This window comes from Pan paniscus, chromosome 11 (genome assembly GCF_029289425.2).
Source record: "Pan paniscus chromosome 11, NHGRI_mPanPan1-v2.0_pri, whole genome shotgun sequence".
Classification (NCBI taxonomy): Eukaryota; Metazoa; Chordata; class Mammalia; order Primates; family Hominidae; genus Pan; species Pan paniscus.
In genome coordinates this window covers 97,482,049-97,498,634 of record NC_073260.2, presented here as the reverse complement: position 1 = coordinate 97,498,634, position 16,586 = coordinate 97,482,049, and the positions used below count along the sequence as shown (strand labels likewise).

At 36.0% G+C, this 16,586-nt stretch overlaps 1 protein-coding gene across 3 annotated transcripts in view; it reads left to right on the top strand.

The window, feature by feature from the left end:
- Window positions 1-16,280, top strand: part of IFT74 (intraflagellar transport 74) — a 106,612-nt gene extending 90,332 nt beyond the window's left edge. For all 3 annotated transcript variants that reach the window (XM_034967268.3, XM_034967269.3, XM_063594014.1), the window contains 6 exons: window positions 643-740; window positions 1,513-1,639; window positions 8,977-9,140; window positions 9,701-9,826; window positions 13,962-14,022; window positions 15,964-16,280. In XM_034967268.3, the coding sequence (XP_034823159.2) occupies window positions 643-740; window positions 1,513-1,639; window positions 8,977-9,140; window positions 9,701-9,826; window positions 13,962-14,022; window positions 15,964-16,082 (695 nt within the window). In that variant the 3' untranslated portion in view covers window positions 16,083-16,280. The remainder of the gene's footprint in view (window positions 1-642; window positions 741-1,512; window positions 1,640-8,976; window positions 9,141-9,700; window positions 9,827-13,961; window positions 14,023-15,963) is intronic.
- The last annotated feature ends 306 nt before the right edge of the window (window positions 16,281-16,586 follow it).

The following is a 16,586-nucleotide window of genomic DNA, read 5'->3' as shown; positions in this document are numbered from 1 at the left end:
CAGTGGAAATTATAGAAATAAAGTTAGTAGTCAGGGTGTTAATAATTATTGATGTATCAAAGGAGATCTTTATAAAAGCAAATTTCTTCTGATTGTCATTTTATCAGCTATTTCTTTTGAGCTTATATTTATAACTTTCTGATTTACTTATATCAAGGTCACAGGATTTAGGCAGTTTGAAAGTATATAAAGTTCTTATTGAATAATAATTACCTTTGGGTTAATAACAAATTAAACAGTGGCAGCTTAAAATTTCTAAAAATTGGGCCAGGTACCATGGCTCAAGCTTATAATCCCAGCACTTTGGGAGGCTGAGGCGGGTGGATCACGTGGTTAAGAGATCGAGACCATCCTGGCCAACATGGTGAAACCCTGTCTCTAGTAAAAATACAAAAATTAGCTGGGCGTGATGGTGCATGCCTGTAGTCCCAGCTACTCAGGAGGCTGAGGCAGGAGAATCCCTTGAACCCAGAGGTGGAGGTTGCAATGAGCCGAGATCGTGCCACTGCCTCCAGCCTGGCGACAGAGTGAGACTCTGTCTCAAAAAAAGAAAATTCTAAAAAGCACTCTTAAGAACTTTTTAGAGTTTATATAGTGTTAACTCTATCAGCAGTAACCTCTCTTATGTTTTCCAATTGTCAGCTTTTATTGAGACTTTTGAGGAAACAAAGAATCAGGAACTGAAACGAAAGGCACAGATAGAAGCCAACATTGTTGCACTCTTGGAGCACTGCAGTCGAGTGAGTACCATGTGCCTGTCTTGGTGTCCTCTTTATTTTTGCCGGGATCAACTTTCCAAATACAACTCAAAAAATAGAACGGCTCACTATTGTATCTTCTCATTTAACTGCTTCCTTTCAATTCCCTTACTTGTTACTATTTATTTCAGCTATTAACTTTTTTATCACTCTAGCAAAATGTCAGGTAATTAGGGTGATAGAGAAAAAGGATGACATGTATAATATCAATATTCAGCAGTAAATGAAGCACTAATTCAGAGTAATTATTATGATCTTCTTCCATTGTTAATCTATCTGAACTTTTGAAAGTAACATTTGCACAGATAATTTCAAAATCTAGACATGTTAGAAAATGTTAATATATTTTTATACTGTAAATTTATTGTAAATAAAAAGATTCTTGTATGTATATGTAATGAGTATCTCAAATTATCAAAAAATGTTTATTGGGCATCTATTATGAAATGCATGCTCCCCTTTCAATATTCTAGTGTTTTAAGACTCCAACCAGTTTCTAAAATAGTGTAGTTGAATTTTTTCTACAGTGAAATAAAGGAAATGAAAAAAACCCCACAATTTTGAATTTATAGTCTGTCTTTATTGAGAAAACCCAATTTGGAATCTCATTTTCTATACAACATATAACTTGAATGGTGTATTTCAAAAAAAATACCTGATCCAAACATCTCATCCTTTGACAGTGTTTTCCAAGAGTTTTATTGAGAACTAAATCAGTGGATTTTTTTCTATTTTTATTTCTCTGCAAATGCAGAATATAAATCGTATGGAACAGATATCCTCTATCACCAATCAAGAGCTAAAGATGATGCAGGATGACCTCAATTTTAAATCTACTGAAGTGCAGAAATCACAAAGTACAGCTCAGAATTTGACTTCAGGTGAGAAAACAACCTAGATTTTAATATTCTTTTTTTAAAAAAATATATCAATGTTATTCTCTGATTCTTTTAAAGCCTCATTGACAGAGGTTATAATTTATGATTGCCTATTGCCCCAGAATTATGTGTGGCTTTTTTCATCAGCTGGCTAGTATTATGTTGTATATTGTCACTGATTTAACAACATTTATTGAATACTTATTTCAAGCCTGTGCTATATAATTCTGGATATTGTTAAAGATAAACAAAGCTGGATGCAAGTTAAAGTGCTAAGGATAGATTTTAGTCAGTAATACAGCATGGCAGTAAGGCAGGAGGGTCCAGCATGAATTGAAATAAACTTTGATTTGTACAGAGGTGATTGAGTGTTTTAAAGGGAGAATGAGGGAGTAGTAAGGGAAATGAAAAATTACAGGGTTCATCAATATACATGCTGGTTAGGCCAGCTGTGTCTGTTAGCTGGCAATTATCAAGTTAGGAGTCTATCTTTATACACAGACTAGCAGACAGAGGCCCTAACTTTCCTGATAATCACGTTTTAATGGAATGGCTTTTAGGTCCTTGAGGAAAATACTCCTGAGTTGTGGGAGGTACATACAGATATGGTTTGGATTTTTTGTCCCCTCCAAATTTTATGTTGAAATGTGACCTCTAGTGTTGGAGGTGGGCCTAGTGGGAAATGTTTGGGTCATGGGGGCGGATCTCTCATGAATGGCTCAGTGTCATCCTTGCAGTAATTAGTATGTTCTCTGTGAGTTCACGCAAGATCTGGTTGTTTAAAAGAGCCTGGTACCTCCTCCTCCTCTCTCTTGCCTTGTAACATGCAGGCTCCCCTTTGCCTTCTGTCATGATTGTAAGCTTCCTGAGGCCCTCACCAGAAGCAGTTGCTGGCACCATGTTTCATGTACAGCCTGTAGAACCATTAGCCAAATAAACTTATTTTTTAAAAATAAATTACCCAGTCTCAGGTATGCCTTTATAGCAATGCAAATAGACTAATACACATATACATCTTAAAGGTACAGAGGAAAGATTCACAACTGGATGCCCTAAGAAAGAGTAGTCAGGGGCCTGTTGACCAGTACGGGCTAGAATAAATAGTACATTCTTTTGGTGGCCTTGAGCTTTGTCTGGCAGGCACTTTAAGTGGGGATAGGGTCATCCCAGGGATGCAGACTTGAGCTGTTAGAAACTGTTTGTTTAAATCTTCTAATGTGGGTAGAAGGTGGTGCATGAAATCATTTGTGCTGAGAGTGGAATTTTTATAGGCAGAGGTTGAGGCCTAGTTGAGAAGAGAGCTCAGAGGAGCCTAGCTAGTTTGGTCAAGGATTGAATCTTTGTCAGTATAAGAGGCTTAAAAAAATCTAATCTGTTTCCTCAAGAAACTTTCAACTTGGTGGAGTGACAGTTTTGATACAATGAAATAATGCTATGATAGAAGTAAGCATAAGGAGCAACGGAAGTACATAGGGCACATATCCAGCCCAGTCTTGGATAGTTAAGAAGAGATGATGTTTCATTTTAATTAGTTTCAGTCATGCTTGCTATCATGAGACTAGAGCAGCACTGTCCAAGAGAAATGTAATGCCAGTATATATTATATTTATATAAAGTTTTCGAGTAGCCATGTTGACAAAGTAAAAAGAGACAGATTAATTTTAATAATATATTGTATTTAAACTGATATAGCCAAGTTATTATTTCAACATGTAAGCTATATAAAAATGATCAAAGAGATATTTTATCTTCACGACATTTCAATTAGGACTAGCCTTATTTATTTATTTATTTATTTATTTATGAGACAGGGTCTCACTCTCATTGCCCAGGCTGGAGTGCAGTGGCGTGATCACAGCTCACTGCAGCATTTACTTCCTGGGCTCAGGTGATTCTCTCACCTCAGCCTCCCAACTAGCTGGGACTACAGGCACACACCAGCACGCCTAGCTAATATTTCATATTTTTAATAGAGATGGGGTTTCACCATGTTTTCCAGGCTTGTCTCAAACTCCTGGGCTAAAGCCATCTGGCCACCTCGGCCTCCCAAAGTGTTGGGAATACAGGCGTAAGCCACTGCACCTGGCCTGGACTAGACATACTTAAAAGGGCTCAAAAATCACATGTGGCTAATGGCTGCCATTGGGATGGTGCAGGTGGAGATTAGATACAAATAAACAAAGTTGAGGTTAAAGAGACTAGGATAAGGTCATGTAAAAATTTGTATGGGATCTTTGGTTTATGAACTAATGGCTTCTGTGGGTGTTCTTTATGCTGGTGTGTTGCAGCTTTGAATTAGCTATTTTTTTGTCTACCTGGAATTACTACAGTTAGTGAGATAGTGAGAAATGAAGACCTAATTAATATTTGCTAACTTAAGAATGTTGAAAGATTTTTGGGTGGGAATTGAGCAATGAGAACACTTGGGCACAGGAAGGGGGACATCACACACCGGGGCCTGTTTTGGGGTGGGGGGAGGGAGGAGGGATAGCATTAGGAGATATACCTAATGTAAATGACTAGTTAATGGGTGCAGCACACCAGCATGGCACATGTATACATATGTAACAAACCTGCACGTTGTGCACATGTACCCTAGAACTTAAAGTATAATAATATATATATATATAAAAGATTTTTGAAATGAAATAATGATCCATAATACCTTTATCTGGATTCCCAAAATCTAAAAAGATATTGGCAGCAAAACCTGACCTGACCTGAACTGACGTGAGGCTATTTATAGTTTTTAATTATCCTACCTAGTGTGACTATTTATGCTTTTTGCTATAGAAATATTCATGTACTTGATGACAAGGTATTCCCTCAGACTTTGCCATGGGAGTTATGTAATCATTAGTATATGTGCTATATTACTTTTCTAAAATCCAAAGAAGTCTGCATTCTGAAATAGAACTGCCCAAGGGTTTTAGATAAGGGATTATGGACCTATAAATGCATACTGAATGCTATTAATTGCATTAGTAGTGGTGATATAGGTATATAATTGCTATATTTAAGCCTATTTTATATCCAGATTTGTTGAGAGTTTGTTTGCCGTAGTTTTTTTTTTTTTTGTATGTCTATATGCCAAGTAACTGGAGGAGTTACATTCTTGATATATAACTACTGTTGGTTTGACTGTGAGTATATTTTTATTGTGGTAAAAAAAACACATAACAAAATTTATCATCTTAACCATTTTGAAGTGTACAGTACAGTAGTGTTAACTATATGCACATTGTTGTGCCACGAATCTCTAGAACTTTTTCATCTTGCAGAACAAAAACACTTTACCTCCTGAATAACAACTCCATATTTCCCTATCCCCTGACCCCTGGAGACCACCATTCTACTTCTGTTTCTATGAGTCTGACTACTTTAAATTACCTCATATAAATGAAGTCATACAGTATTTGTCCTTTTGGGACTGACTTAGTTCACTTAGCGTAATGTCCTTAAGGTTCATCCATGTTGTAGCAAAGAAGGATTTTCTTTTTTAAGGTTGAATAACATTCTATTGCATGTATATATCATATTTTAAAGTCTATCTATAGACAGACAGATTGCTTCCACCTTTTAGCTATTGTGAATAATGCTGCAGTGAACATGGGTGTGTAAGTATTTCTTCACGATCCTATTTTCATTTCTTTTGGACATATATGAATATTTAAAAATATTTTCTCTTTTCTATAAACTAAATAATTTTATAGTTTTATTTCATTTAGAAAACCTCTGTTTCGTATTTTAGACCTTCATGCCTAAGTTTTTCTTTTATCTAAAGTCAATGTAAATTCAACAAGTTTTCCCCCCTTTAAGCTATCTTTCTGTAACAGCTGTCAAGAAATGTACATTTTTTAAAAGGCAAAAATCAATACCAGGAAACAAATTCAATAATCAAGACTTTGTATTCATTCCGTACTGTATACTTTGTGTTTACAATTCCTTTTAACAACTAGTCATTATGGGCCAGGGGAGGTGGCTCACGCCTGTAATCCCAGCACTTTGGGAGGCCAAGGCAGGCGGATCATCAGAGGTCACGAGTTCAAGACCTGCCTGACCAACATGGTAAAACCCCATCTCTACTAAAAATACAAAATTAGCCTGTGTGGTGGTGCAAGCCTGTAATCCTAGCTACTCAGGAGGCTGAGGCCGAAGAATCACTTGGACCCGGGAGGTGGAGGTTGCAGTGAGCGGAGATCGCGCCATTGCACTCCAGCCTGGGCAACAGAGCGAAAATCTATCTCAAAAAAAAGTAGTCATTATGTGTTCTCCTGAGATGTACAGTTTGAAAAAAAATTGAAAACTGGCTTCAATGGAGATAAAAATCCAGTTTAATAGTATGATAAGGATTTTGCTGGAAATTTTTCTTTGTAAGGGTTAAATTCTTTGATGCTTATAATTAATTTCATTTACTACATTGTTTTCATTTTAACTTCAACCAACCATATAATTTATTCTTTCTTTCCTTCCCTAACACCATCCCCCACCTCAAGAAATTTTTTTGTATCTTCAAAACACCATGAGAGGTTTATAATATTCTTGTTCGCCTTTCAGATAGAATGGATTTAGTGTACTCCATGTTGTTGTTGTTGTTGTTGTTGTTGTTGTTGTTGTTTTTTGAGACGGAGTCTCACTGTCGCCCAGGCTGGAGTGCAGTGGCGCGATTTTGGCTCACTGCAGGCTCCGCCCCCAGGGGTTCACGCCATTCTCCTGCCTCAGCCTCCCGAGTAGCTGGGACAACAGGCGCCCGCCACCTCGCCCGGCTAATTTTTTGTATTTTTAGTAGAGACGGGGTTTCACCGTGTTAGCCAGGATGGTCTCGATCTCCTGACCTCGTGATCCGCCCGCCTCGGCCTCCCAAAATGCTGGGATTACAGGCGTGAGCCACCGCGCCTGGCCTTTTTTTTTTTTTTTTTTTTTAATGGAGTAATCACTTCTTGGGGGAAGGGTGAAGAAAACTTAGATATTATAATGGCCTTCCAGAGGTCACCATACCTAAATGGCTACACACCACATGGGTGATGTAAAAATTTCAGGGGAGGGAGGTGATTGGGGAAAAAGAGTCTGTAATCGACTTCTTAGGGAATCAATAATGTAAGAAAAAGGTTGAGAAACACTGGTGTACTGCATGGGCAAAGAGGCAAGGGATTTATGAGCAATAGTTTTTATTTATATTTTTGGAAAGGAAACTCCAGAGAGTAAACAAATGTGCTGATGACAGACTATCTTAGAAACACTTCCCCGGGTCAAAGTGGTTCCTTCTGAGATTTTGCTCCTATGTACACACTGCTTGGTAAACTTTGCAACTTCACGGCATATCAGAAGGAACTAGACTGCATCCTCTTCCTGTCTCTTCCCTTGGTGTAGCATTTAGCTTTTCATTGGGGACCTGTTGTTAAAGGAAGATAAACTTTACCCTATACCAGCCATTTTCTCCTTTTATCAAGAAAAATCAATTTGTATGGTTCTTAAATGTATTTCCCTAGTATATATTCAAATTAAACTTGCAGTTAGATTTATATCAGTGTTTACTCCAAATAGTCAAAATATCTACAGGCTAAAAACAGTTCCTATTTTGAGCATTAAAATAGCATAAGCCTTAGTCACTTGTTCAGCTCTTTGATTCTCATAACTATTTCTAACCATGGTAGAGATAAGAATCCAACAAAACAAAACTCTTTGCAACAACATTTAAGTTTTGCTATATACATATTTGTATTTATGTGTACATACACATATATATTTTTAAATAGTGTATGTCGCTGTGGTTGACTTTTAAAACGCTTAAAGGGATAAAAGGAAACATTCAAGAAATACTGGCTTAATTATACTAACTTTAAAAATTTTGGTTGGATAACAGCCTCTTTTCTCAAATCAGTGACTTTCGAAGCATTGTTTTTTACTCTTCAAATTCATTCATATTCATTTACTATTCAGTATGCTGAACTTGTTACTGGCTCAAAGGTACTAGACTTTCTTACCTCTAGACTTTGCACATGCTGATTGTTTTTGCTGGAACACTTTTACCTTCCTCTTTGTGTGATATTCATAAACCTTAAGCCTTTAATTGAAAGGCATATCTTTAGAGAGCTCTCTTCATCCCTGCTACATGCTTTTATGGCACCCTGTGCTACTCTTTTCATATTTATCCAGTTTATTGTAAATACTTATTTAATTGCCTGCTTCTACCTCTAAAATACAGCTCCCTGAGTGAAAACTATGTCTCTGTTGATTGCTATTATATCCTCAGCACCTGGCACATAGTAGATGCTTGATATTTTTGAATGGAAGAATGAGACACACACAGGTATCCTCATTATTCATATATTTCATATTGTGAATTTGCCTTCTCACTAAAGTTACTTTGTACCCCCCGAATCAATCCTTGCAGCATTTTCATGATCATTTGTGGGCATGTGCAGACTCGTGAAAAATTTCAACAGCCTGACATGCACATTGCCAACAGAAGTTGAAAAAGGCAACACTCTGCCTTCTTATATCAGTTCTCATACTATAAAGAGGTTTCCTTTTTGCAGTATATTTAGTGGCATGTTTTTTGCATTTTTGTGCTTTCTGTTGGTGATCATGCCATTTAAAATGGCCCCAAGCAAAGTGCTGATGTGCTAAGTGTTCCTAAGGCACATCATAGCCTTATGGAGAAAATGTGTGATAGGTAAACTTAATTCAGGCATAAGTTACAGTGCTGTTGGCTGTGAGTTCAATGTTAGTGAATCTACAACCTATAGTAAATAAAATGTCTTTAAACAAACATAAAGCAAGATTATGTATTGGCTAATTGACTAAAATGTGACTAAAGGCTCACAGGAACTTTGTATTTCCTTTGGGAGCAATAGTTCAATATTTGCTAACTCATCATTCACAATAACTTCATAGGACATAACTACCACAGATAGTAAGAGTTGATTATATGTGCAATTATAAAATTGTGCTCAAATATATATATAATGTTTTATAACTTGGTTTTTTCCCTACATAACTGTGTCATGCTTCTATTAAAAATAATGTGTCTTTATCTCATAATATAGATTATATTACTAAGCAAGAAAAAAACTTAAATGTTTGTTAGCATGGAGACAGCTGTGGCTAATAGACATCAGGTTAACTTGATTCCCTAATATATTGGTTACCTGAAATTGGTTATTGAGGGGATGAGTATTTTTTTTTTCTTAGTTTATATTATCTCACTGGTTACAGTGAACATATATTTCTTTTACAGATATTCTTTAAAAACATGATTTTTAATAGTTGCATTACATTTCCTTATGTGAAAGGAATAAAATTTTGATTAATTATCACCTTAAATTCTTATGTTTCAGACATTCAACGTCTGCAGTTGGATCTGCAGAAAATGGAGCTTCTAGAAAGTAAGATGACTGAAGAACAGCATTCTCTAAAAAGCAAAATTAAGCAAATGACAACTGATCTGGAGACATATAATGATTTGCCAGCTTTAAAATCATCAGGTGAAGAAAAGATAAAGGTAAATGTTAACCAAGTCTTACAGAATTACAATTCAGATTGTTTTTTTCTTGATCAAATGTAATATATTTGTGGTTTATAGGATTTATTATTTTAAGTTGATTATTTTATATATATAAGTGAGAAAAAATAAAAATGTTTACATATGTAGTTGGAATTTAGAGTGACTTAAAGTTTTAAAGAAAAGCAAAAATTGAAAAGCAAGGTATAGCTGCTACTTAATACAGAGCATTTCAGCAGATGTGAGCTTTGTTAAATGCAGTTTAGATTATGACTCTATCCTACCTGAAACTTGTCAGTGGCTTTCCATTGCCATTTACATTAATTTAGACTTAATTTGGTAGGGTCGGGAGAGATATGGCAGCATTAATAGAGTTATTAATACAGATAATGTTAACATAGCTTATAGTTCAAAGGATATTTTTACAAACGGGTTTTAGAGTAGTTATAGCCTTGATATAATTTTACCAGAATATAGTTATTGAAATTAAGTTAAATATGATTTATATTGGCTTACTACATATTGTCTATAACCTGTCACTTCTGTTTGGATCTTTCTAGAAATTACATCAGGAGAGAATGATATTATCAACCCACAGAAATGCCTTTAAGAAAATAATGGAGAAGCAAAACATAGAATATGAGGCACTAAAAACACAATTGCAAGAAAATGAGACACATTCTCAGGTAAAAAATGTTTTAAATGACTTTGAAATTCTCTTAGTCTATATTTTCACCCCAAAACAATCATTTTTTTATTTTAAAATTTGCTTTATATACCTTCTAGATTTTCTGACTTTTAAGACAGCCAGATTCTGTACAGTCTTCATTCAGAATGAATGGACTCCTGCTTTCTTACCTTCCATAAACCTATATTGAAAGCCAACTCTGTTAGATACTGTCTTGGGCACAACTATTAAGATATATGGGGTAGTATATTTTAAAAATTTTGGAAGTGAAACATTACTAATACAGAAACTAAAAATCCGTAAAATCACAAATAAAATAAATTCTAATGATTAGTACCCCACCACCCAGAAGAGAGAATGCTTATTGTTGCTTTAGTGTGGGTTCTTTTAGTCAATGGATAGATAGATAGATAGATAGATAGATAGATAGATAGATAGATAGATATGTGTATACACATATTTATGCATATACTTAGGTACACATGTATTTCTATGCATTTATAGAAATTGTACCATATTGTACATATCATTTAGGAGCTTGTTTTTCATGATTAACTATACATCATAAGTACTTTCCCTTGTCAATATATATATTGACTTTTAAAAAATATTAATAGCTTAATGATATTCTAGTACATGAATGTCGCATAATATATTGAACCAATTCCCTTTCGTTGGATATTTAGGTAATTTCTAGTTTTAAAACCATTGAAATAATGCTATAAAGAGCAATCCAGGTATCCTTGAACTTCTTAATTCATATCTCCAATTATTTACATAGGATGCATAGATATATATACCTGCAGCCCCCTTTTCATATCACTCATCTTGCTGATAATTACTTGAACAGCGTGTGAGGTCTACATTGAGAACTCTGACGGGACAGAGACAATGTCTGTCTCGTTTACTTTATTCCTTGCACTGTGGTATTGGTTGGCACATCGTAGGTACTCAGCAATTATTTGTTGAATGATTGAATGAAGCATTATGTGTCATGTACAAAGTCAATAACTATGGTCTGAAAAAAATTGATCATTCTTATATCTAATTGGTCTATATTAGAAATTTGCACACATGGTTTAAAACCCTAAATGCATTAAAAATTCCCTCTTTTGGCCAGGCACGGTGGTTCACGCCTGTAATCCCAGCACTTTGGGAGGCTGAGGTGGGCGGATCACGAGGTCAGGAGATCAAGACCATCCTGGCTAACAACGGTGAAACCCCGTCTCTACTAAAAATACAAAAAATTAGCCAGGAGTGGTGGCGGGTGCCTGTAGTCCCAGCTACTCGGGAGGCTGAGGCAGGAGAATGGCTTGAACCTGAGAGGCGGAGCTTGCAGTAAGCTGAGATCGCGCCACTGCACTCCAACCTGGGTGACAGAGCGAGACTCTGTCTCAAAAAAAACCCAAAACTCTCTTTTTCTTCATATGGTTATGTGATCATGATAGAGCAAAATAAAAATGATGTCATTTGATTTTCTACTACCTAGGTACAACCGTTGTTAACATTTTGGTGCCATATCCTTGTAGTATTTTCGTCCTTTGCAATCATACATCCATATTGTTTTTACAAAAAATAAAACCATGCTATTCATACAGTCTTTCAACATTTTCTTAACTTTTTTCAGCCTTCTTTTTTTTTTTTAAAACAGAGTCTCACTCTGTTACCCAGGGTAGAGTGTAGTGACATAATTGTAGCTCACTGCATCCTGGAGCTCCTTGACTCAACCGATCCTCCTGCCTCAGCCACTGAGTAGCTAGGACTACAGGCACAGACCACCATGCTCAGCCAATTTTTATTATTTTTTATAGAGACAGGGTCTTGCTGTATTGCCCTGGCTAGTCTTGAACTCCTGGCCTCAAACTGTCCTCCTGCCTCAGCCTCCCAAAGTGCTGGGATCACAGGCATGAGCCACTGTGCTTAGCCTTTTTTTTCTTTTTGAGACGAAGTTTTGCTCTTGTCACCCAGGCTGGAGTGCAGTGGTGTGATCTTGGCTCACTGCAACCTCCACCTCCTGGGTTCAAGCAATTCTCCTGCCTCAGCCTCCCAAGTAGCTGGGATTGCAGGCGCCAGCCACCACGCCTGGCTAATTTTTTTGTATTTTTAGTAGAGACAGGGTTTCACCTTGTTGGCCAGGCTGGTCTCGAACTCCTGACCTTAGGTCATCCACCTGCCTCGGCCTCCCAAAGTGCTGGGATTGCAGGTGTGAGCCACCACACTCGGCCTTTGGTGACATTTCTATAGCATTAGCTATTTCATTGTATGGATGTACCATTTGAAAACAACATACACCTTACATTCTTTTTGAAAAGGGTAGAATCTCATGAAAGCTTGCTACAACTACTAAAAGCTTAGAAATCACTAATTTACATAATTCAAATTTACCAGTTATTCTGTTCTACTTCATATGGAAACCTAGATATAGACTTATAATTGACACAATTTTCTTAGGTTGTTTAGAGTGAGGATGAGTGCTGGGGAAGAAACAAGACAAAGTTTGGGAGGTCATTGTCTTCAGCAATTCTTGGAAAAAATTACTGATACTTCTTATGGAATATTAGCCCTCCTCATTCACTGAATAGATGATTTAAGGTGGAAAGCACTTGAAAAACACCATTTCTTAGAGCCAGTGAGTGGTTACCTTGTTTATCCCCACATTAATTGCTAATTTTAACTCCATGTATTGATAACTGGAAATCATAACATAAGCCACAATTTTGAATCCTTCTCTGTGTTATTTGTCATCTTTTGTGAATCCCAACTGATTAAATCAAATCCTGGTCTTCCTATCTTTCACAATTATCTTCTTGAAAACTGGCTTTTGGCATCTCTAAAGAATTTTATGTAACAGATTATTTAAACTAGTTAGGGAAAAACAGATTTTCAAAATGAATTTTTGCTTCATGATGTCCTTGGAGGTTTAAAGGAGTCAATAATATAGAGGTATAATGTAAAAGGACTTTGACCGTCTGACACAGCATTGCCTTTATACCATTCCTGTAGCACTTAACAGGTCTGATGCATTCTAAGAAGGCCACCTGTTTGTATGAAACAATGACAAAAAAGTCTGGTACTTGACTTTGCTGAAGGTTATTAGAGATTTACTGCCAGAAACTGCTGACTGCTTCCTTAAGTCCATCTTAACTTCAAGGTCCTGTCTGGGGGAGATTGATGTGATTTAGTAATACCAGCTCACAGCACATACAGTTCACATAATTAATTAGCTATGATTCATTCTAATATCTAGATTTATCTCTTTGGAGGAAACAATGAGATGGATCTACATCAAGCCTGAATTTACACCCTGAAAATTATTTTAATGTGAGGATAGAAACATTTCCACTGTTGCTTCAATTATTGTATTTTTAAAAATAATCATTACTTCTTTGAAATGTCCAGGTGGAACATAATTTTAGCATTTCAATTTTCAAATGGTCCTTTGCTTTGGAAAAAACTGTGTGCATCTTAAAAAAGAAAGACCATAACCAGAGTTACAAGGTTAATTAAATCAGAAAAACAATATAATTCTATAACAGTAAAATTGTCTTCTGAGGAAGCAACCATCAATATAATATCCACATTAGCTTCCTGTTGATGCAGAAATTATTGTAACAGTGCCAGCTTTTTACCAGCTCTCTTATAATCTTCACACTGCAGCTCTGCTCTTATCACAGCTTGTGGAATTAGACAGGAAATTTAGCCCTGGAAATAAGGAAGTTTCTCCTATATGGCTGAACCTTTGACAGTGTTTGAATATGTATTATATTTGTGGCATTAGACTTCCAGATTTTAAGAAGAGATTCCCATCATGTCCCATTTTTCTTTTAAAAGTTTTTTTAGGGAAAGGAAAATCATAAATTGTCTTTCAGTTGGCATGTTCATTGGTATAATAAACATTTAAAATATTTTATAATTAAAATAAATATATAGAGTAAAACATGTTATAGGATTCATCACTGTATTAATGTATTTACTATTATTTAATCTTTTTTTTCTACCATGGCTTTATCTCAATAAAATGTAAGTTGATAAGATTTAAAGTTGGAGAGATTTTTTTTGTCTTATCCTCTTAGAAAGGCATTTAATTGTTTTAAATATGGGTCCTAATTAATATTTTTCTTTTATGTTTTTAGCTTACAAATTTGGAGAGAAAGTGGCAACACCTTGAGCAAAATAATTTTGCGATGAAAGAATGTATCCTTTAAAAAGCTGAAAATGGGGCCGGGTGCGGTGGCTCATGCCTATAATCCCAACACTTTGGGAGGCCGAGGCAGGTGGACCACAAGGTCAGGAGATTGAGACCACCCTGGCTAACACGGTGAAACCCCATCTCTACTAAAAAATACAAAAAAAACATAGCCGGGTGTGGTGGCGGGTGCCTGCAATCCCACCTACTTGGGAGGCTGAGGCAGGAGAATGGCGTGAACCCGGGAGGTGGAGCTCGCAGTGAGCCGAGATGGCACCACTGCACTCCAGCCTGGGCGACAGAGCAAGACTCCGTCTCAAAAAAAAAAAAAGCTGAAAATGAAGTTGACTGAGTTATTTTTTTCTAGGAATTTTTTTAAAGACTCAGATTTAGTTCAACACCTACTTATTAAATACCAAATATGTACAAAACACTGAGCTAAATTAAATGAATATGACTGTTTCAATTCTACAGTAGTTAAGAGGTGTGTGTGTGTGTGTGTGTGTGCACGCGCGTGCCCTCAAGTAACTAATAGAAAGCAGATTTTGGGAATTGCCAAAAAAGGAGTACAAAGACTTAATGTGGCATAGTGATTAAGTGCCCAGATTTTGGAGTCGGGCGATCCAATTTTAAATGTTAACTCTATTGCTTGTAAGTTACAAACTGGACAGTTTAATCTGTTCAAGCTAGAACTGTATCATCTCTTAAGATTCAATTTTCCAGGATCACAGGGCTTGGGTAAAGTTAAACATTATCAGTAAATCTTCTGAAAAACATGGCAAGAATTTCTCTTTTGTTTAGAGACAGGGGTCTCGCCAACTTAGCCAGGCTGGTCTCAAACTCCTAGGCTCAATCCCACCTCGGCCTGCTCAAGTGCTGGGATTAGAGACATGAGCCACTGCTCTCGGCCCCAGAATTGTATCATCTCTAAAATCTCTAAAATATAGTTAATATTTCCTTCTCATAGTGTTGGGAGAATTATATATAACCATATAGTTATATATATCCACAAGTATATATATATATACGTACATAATATATAATATATAGTTGTTTGTTGTTTATATGGTTCTATCTTGAATATCTGGGCAGCAAAGGGAGGTAAACTAAGTAAGATCCTGAGAAGCTTGACTTCCAAGCTCATCCATGTTTTAGCCATTTCGACTCCATTATATGTCTACAGAGATGATACTTATGTCTCATCTTATTGTTTACTTTTAGTTTGATTACAGGAGGCAGCAAGCAGCTGTTGAGAACATGTGTTGTGAAGTTGTAACAAATGTTTCCTTAAAAGTTGTTTCCTATTCCCTTCTTTGACCCATTCAAGGGTGTCTCTGCCTGGAGAACTAGATCCTGGCTCAGTGGCAGCATAGGTTCTCCCCCAGGGTGGTGCTGAACTTCAGCTCAGAAGCAGCCTGGACCCCATCTTACCTCCAGATAAGGTGTTTTAGGTGCTCTGTTGCCAGTGTTAGTGCAACTTAGTTTAAAAATAGAGGACTTGTTCACAGTATGCTCTAAGTCTAACAGTGGAGTTTTGTGCAACATAAAGTAGGTGATTTTGGAGCAGAGTGAAGTCTAGAAATTTGCCTTAAATTATTTGTGGTACTCTAGAGAACATGGTATGTGTATGTGTGTATGTGTGTTTGAATATGGGAACTAGTTCATTGAACGTTAGATTGTTCTAAGACCAGAATTAGATTAAAAATGCGTAACATATTAAGTATTAAAAAGTGTTTATGTTGTATATGAATTTTTTGCAATAAGTTTAGCTTGGCATTTTAGGTTTTAATTGATGCTTAATCTGTTAAAATAATGTACTGTATTTTAAAGTATTCTAATTGTGCTTTTTTGTACCATCTTCAGTATGAAAAATGTCAGTATTTAGTTCCTTTCTCAGGCACAATTAGATTTTTGTTGACATTGTTTTCCCCCTTAACTCATGTAATTAGTCATAGCAACCAAGAGTCAAGAGAGTGATTACCAGCCAATTAAGAAAAATGTGACCAAGCAGATTGCAGAGTACAATAAAACCATCGTGGATGCTTTACATAGCACCAGCGGAAACTGAGTTTAAGTCCACTGAAAGTCTCTAAGGAAGTATCCTCTTGCTGCTAAACTTGGTACAAGTTGACTACCAAAAAAAAAAAAAAAAAGCTTACTTTTGGAGTTTACCTAAAATTTCTGAATGTTATAATTTTTGTGGCCTCTTTTAAGAATGATATTTTAAAATAGTAAATAGTTCAATAAATGGTTTGCATATTAAAAAGTACCATCTTCTTTTCTTTTTATGCTACTTGTATTTGAACCAAGAGATAAAGAAACTAAAAGTGACCATTGAAATTTATTTAGCTGGTATAATCCATCTATGGCAACAAATGAGATAAGCTTTTCTTGTATCAACTCTAGGACGGATGCATGGAGTATGATTCTGATTTAGCACTTAGATCAACCTTGTCAATTTTTACTTCTAGAAAAAATTAGTAAGATTAGAAGGGAGATTTTTAGCTTTGAACATTACTTCTCAAATAGGTTATATTTGATGTGTATTAGACCATATAATGTCACAGGTAAA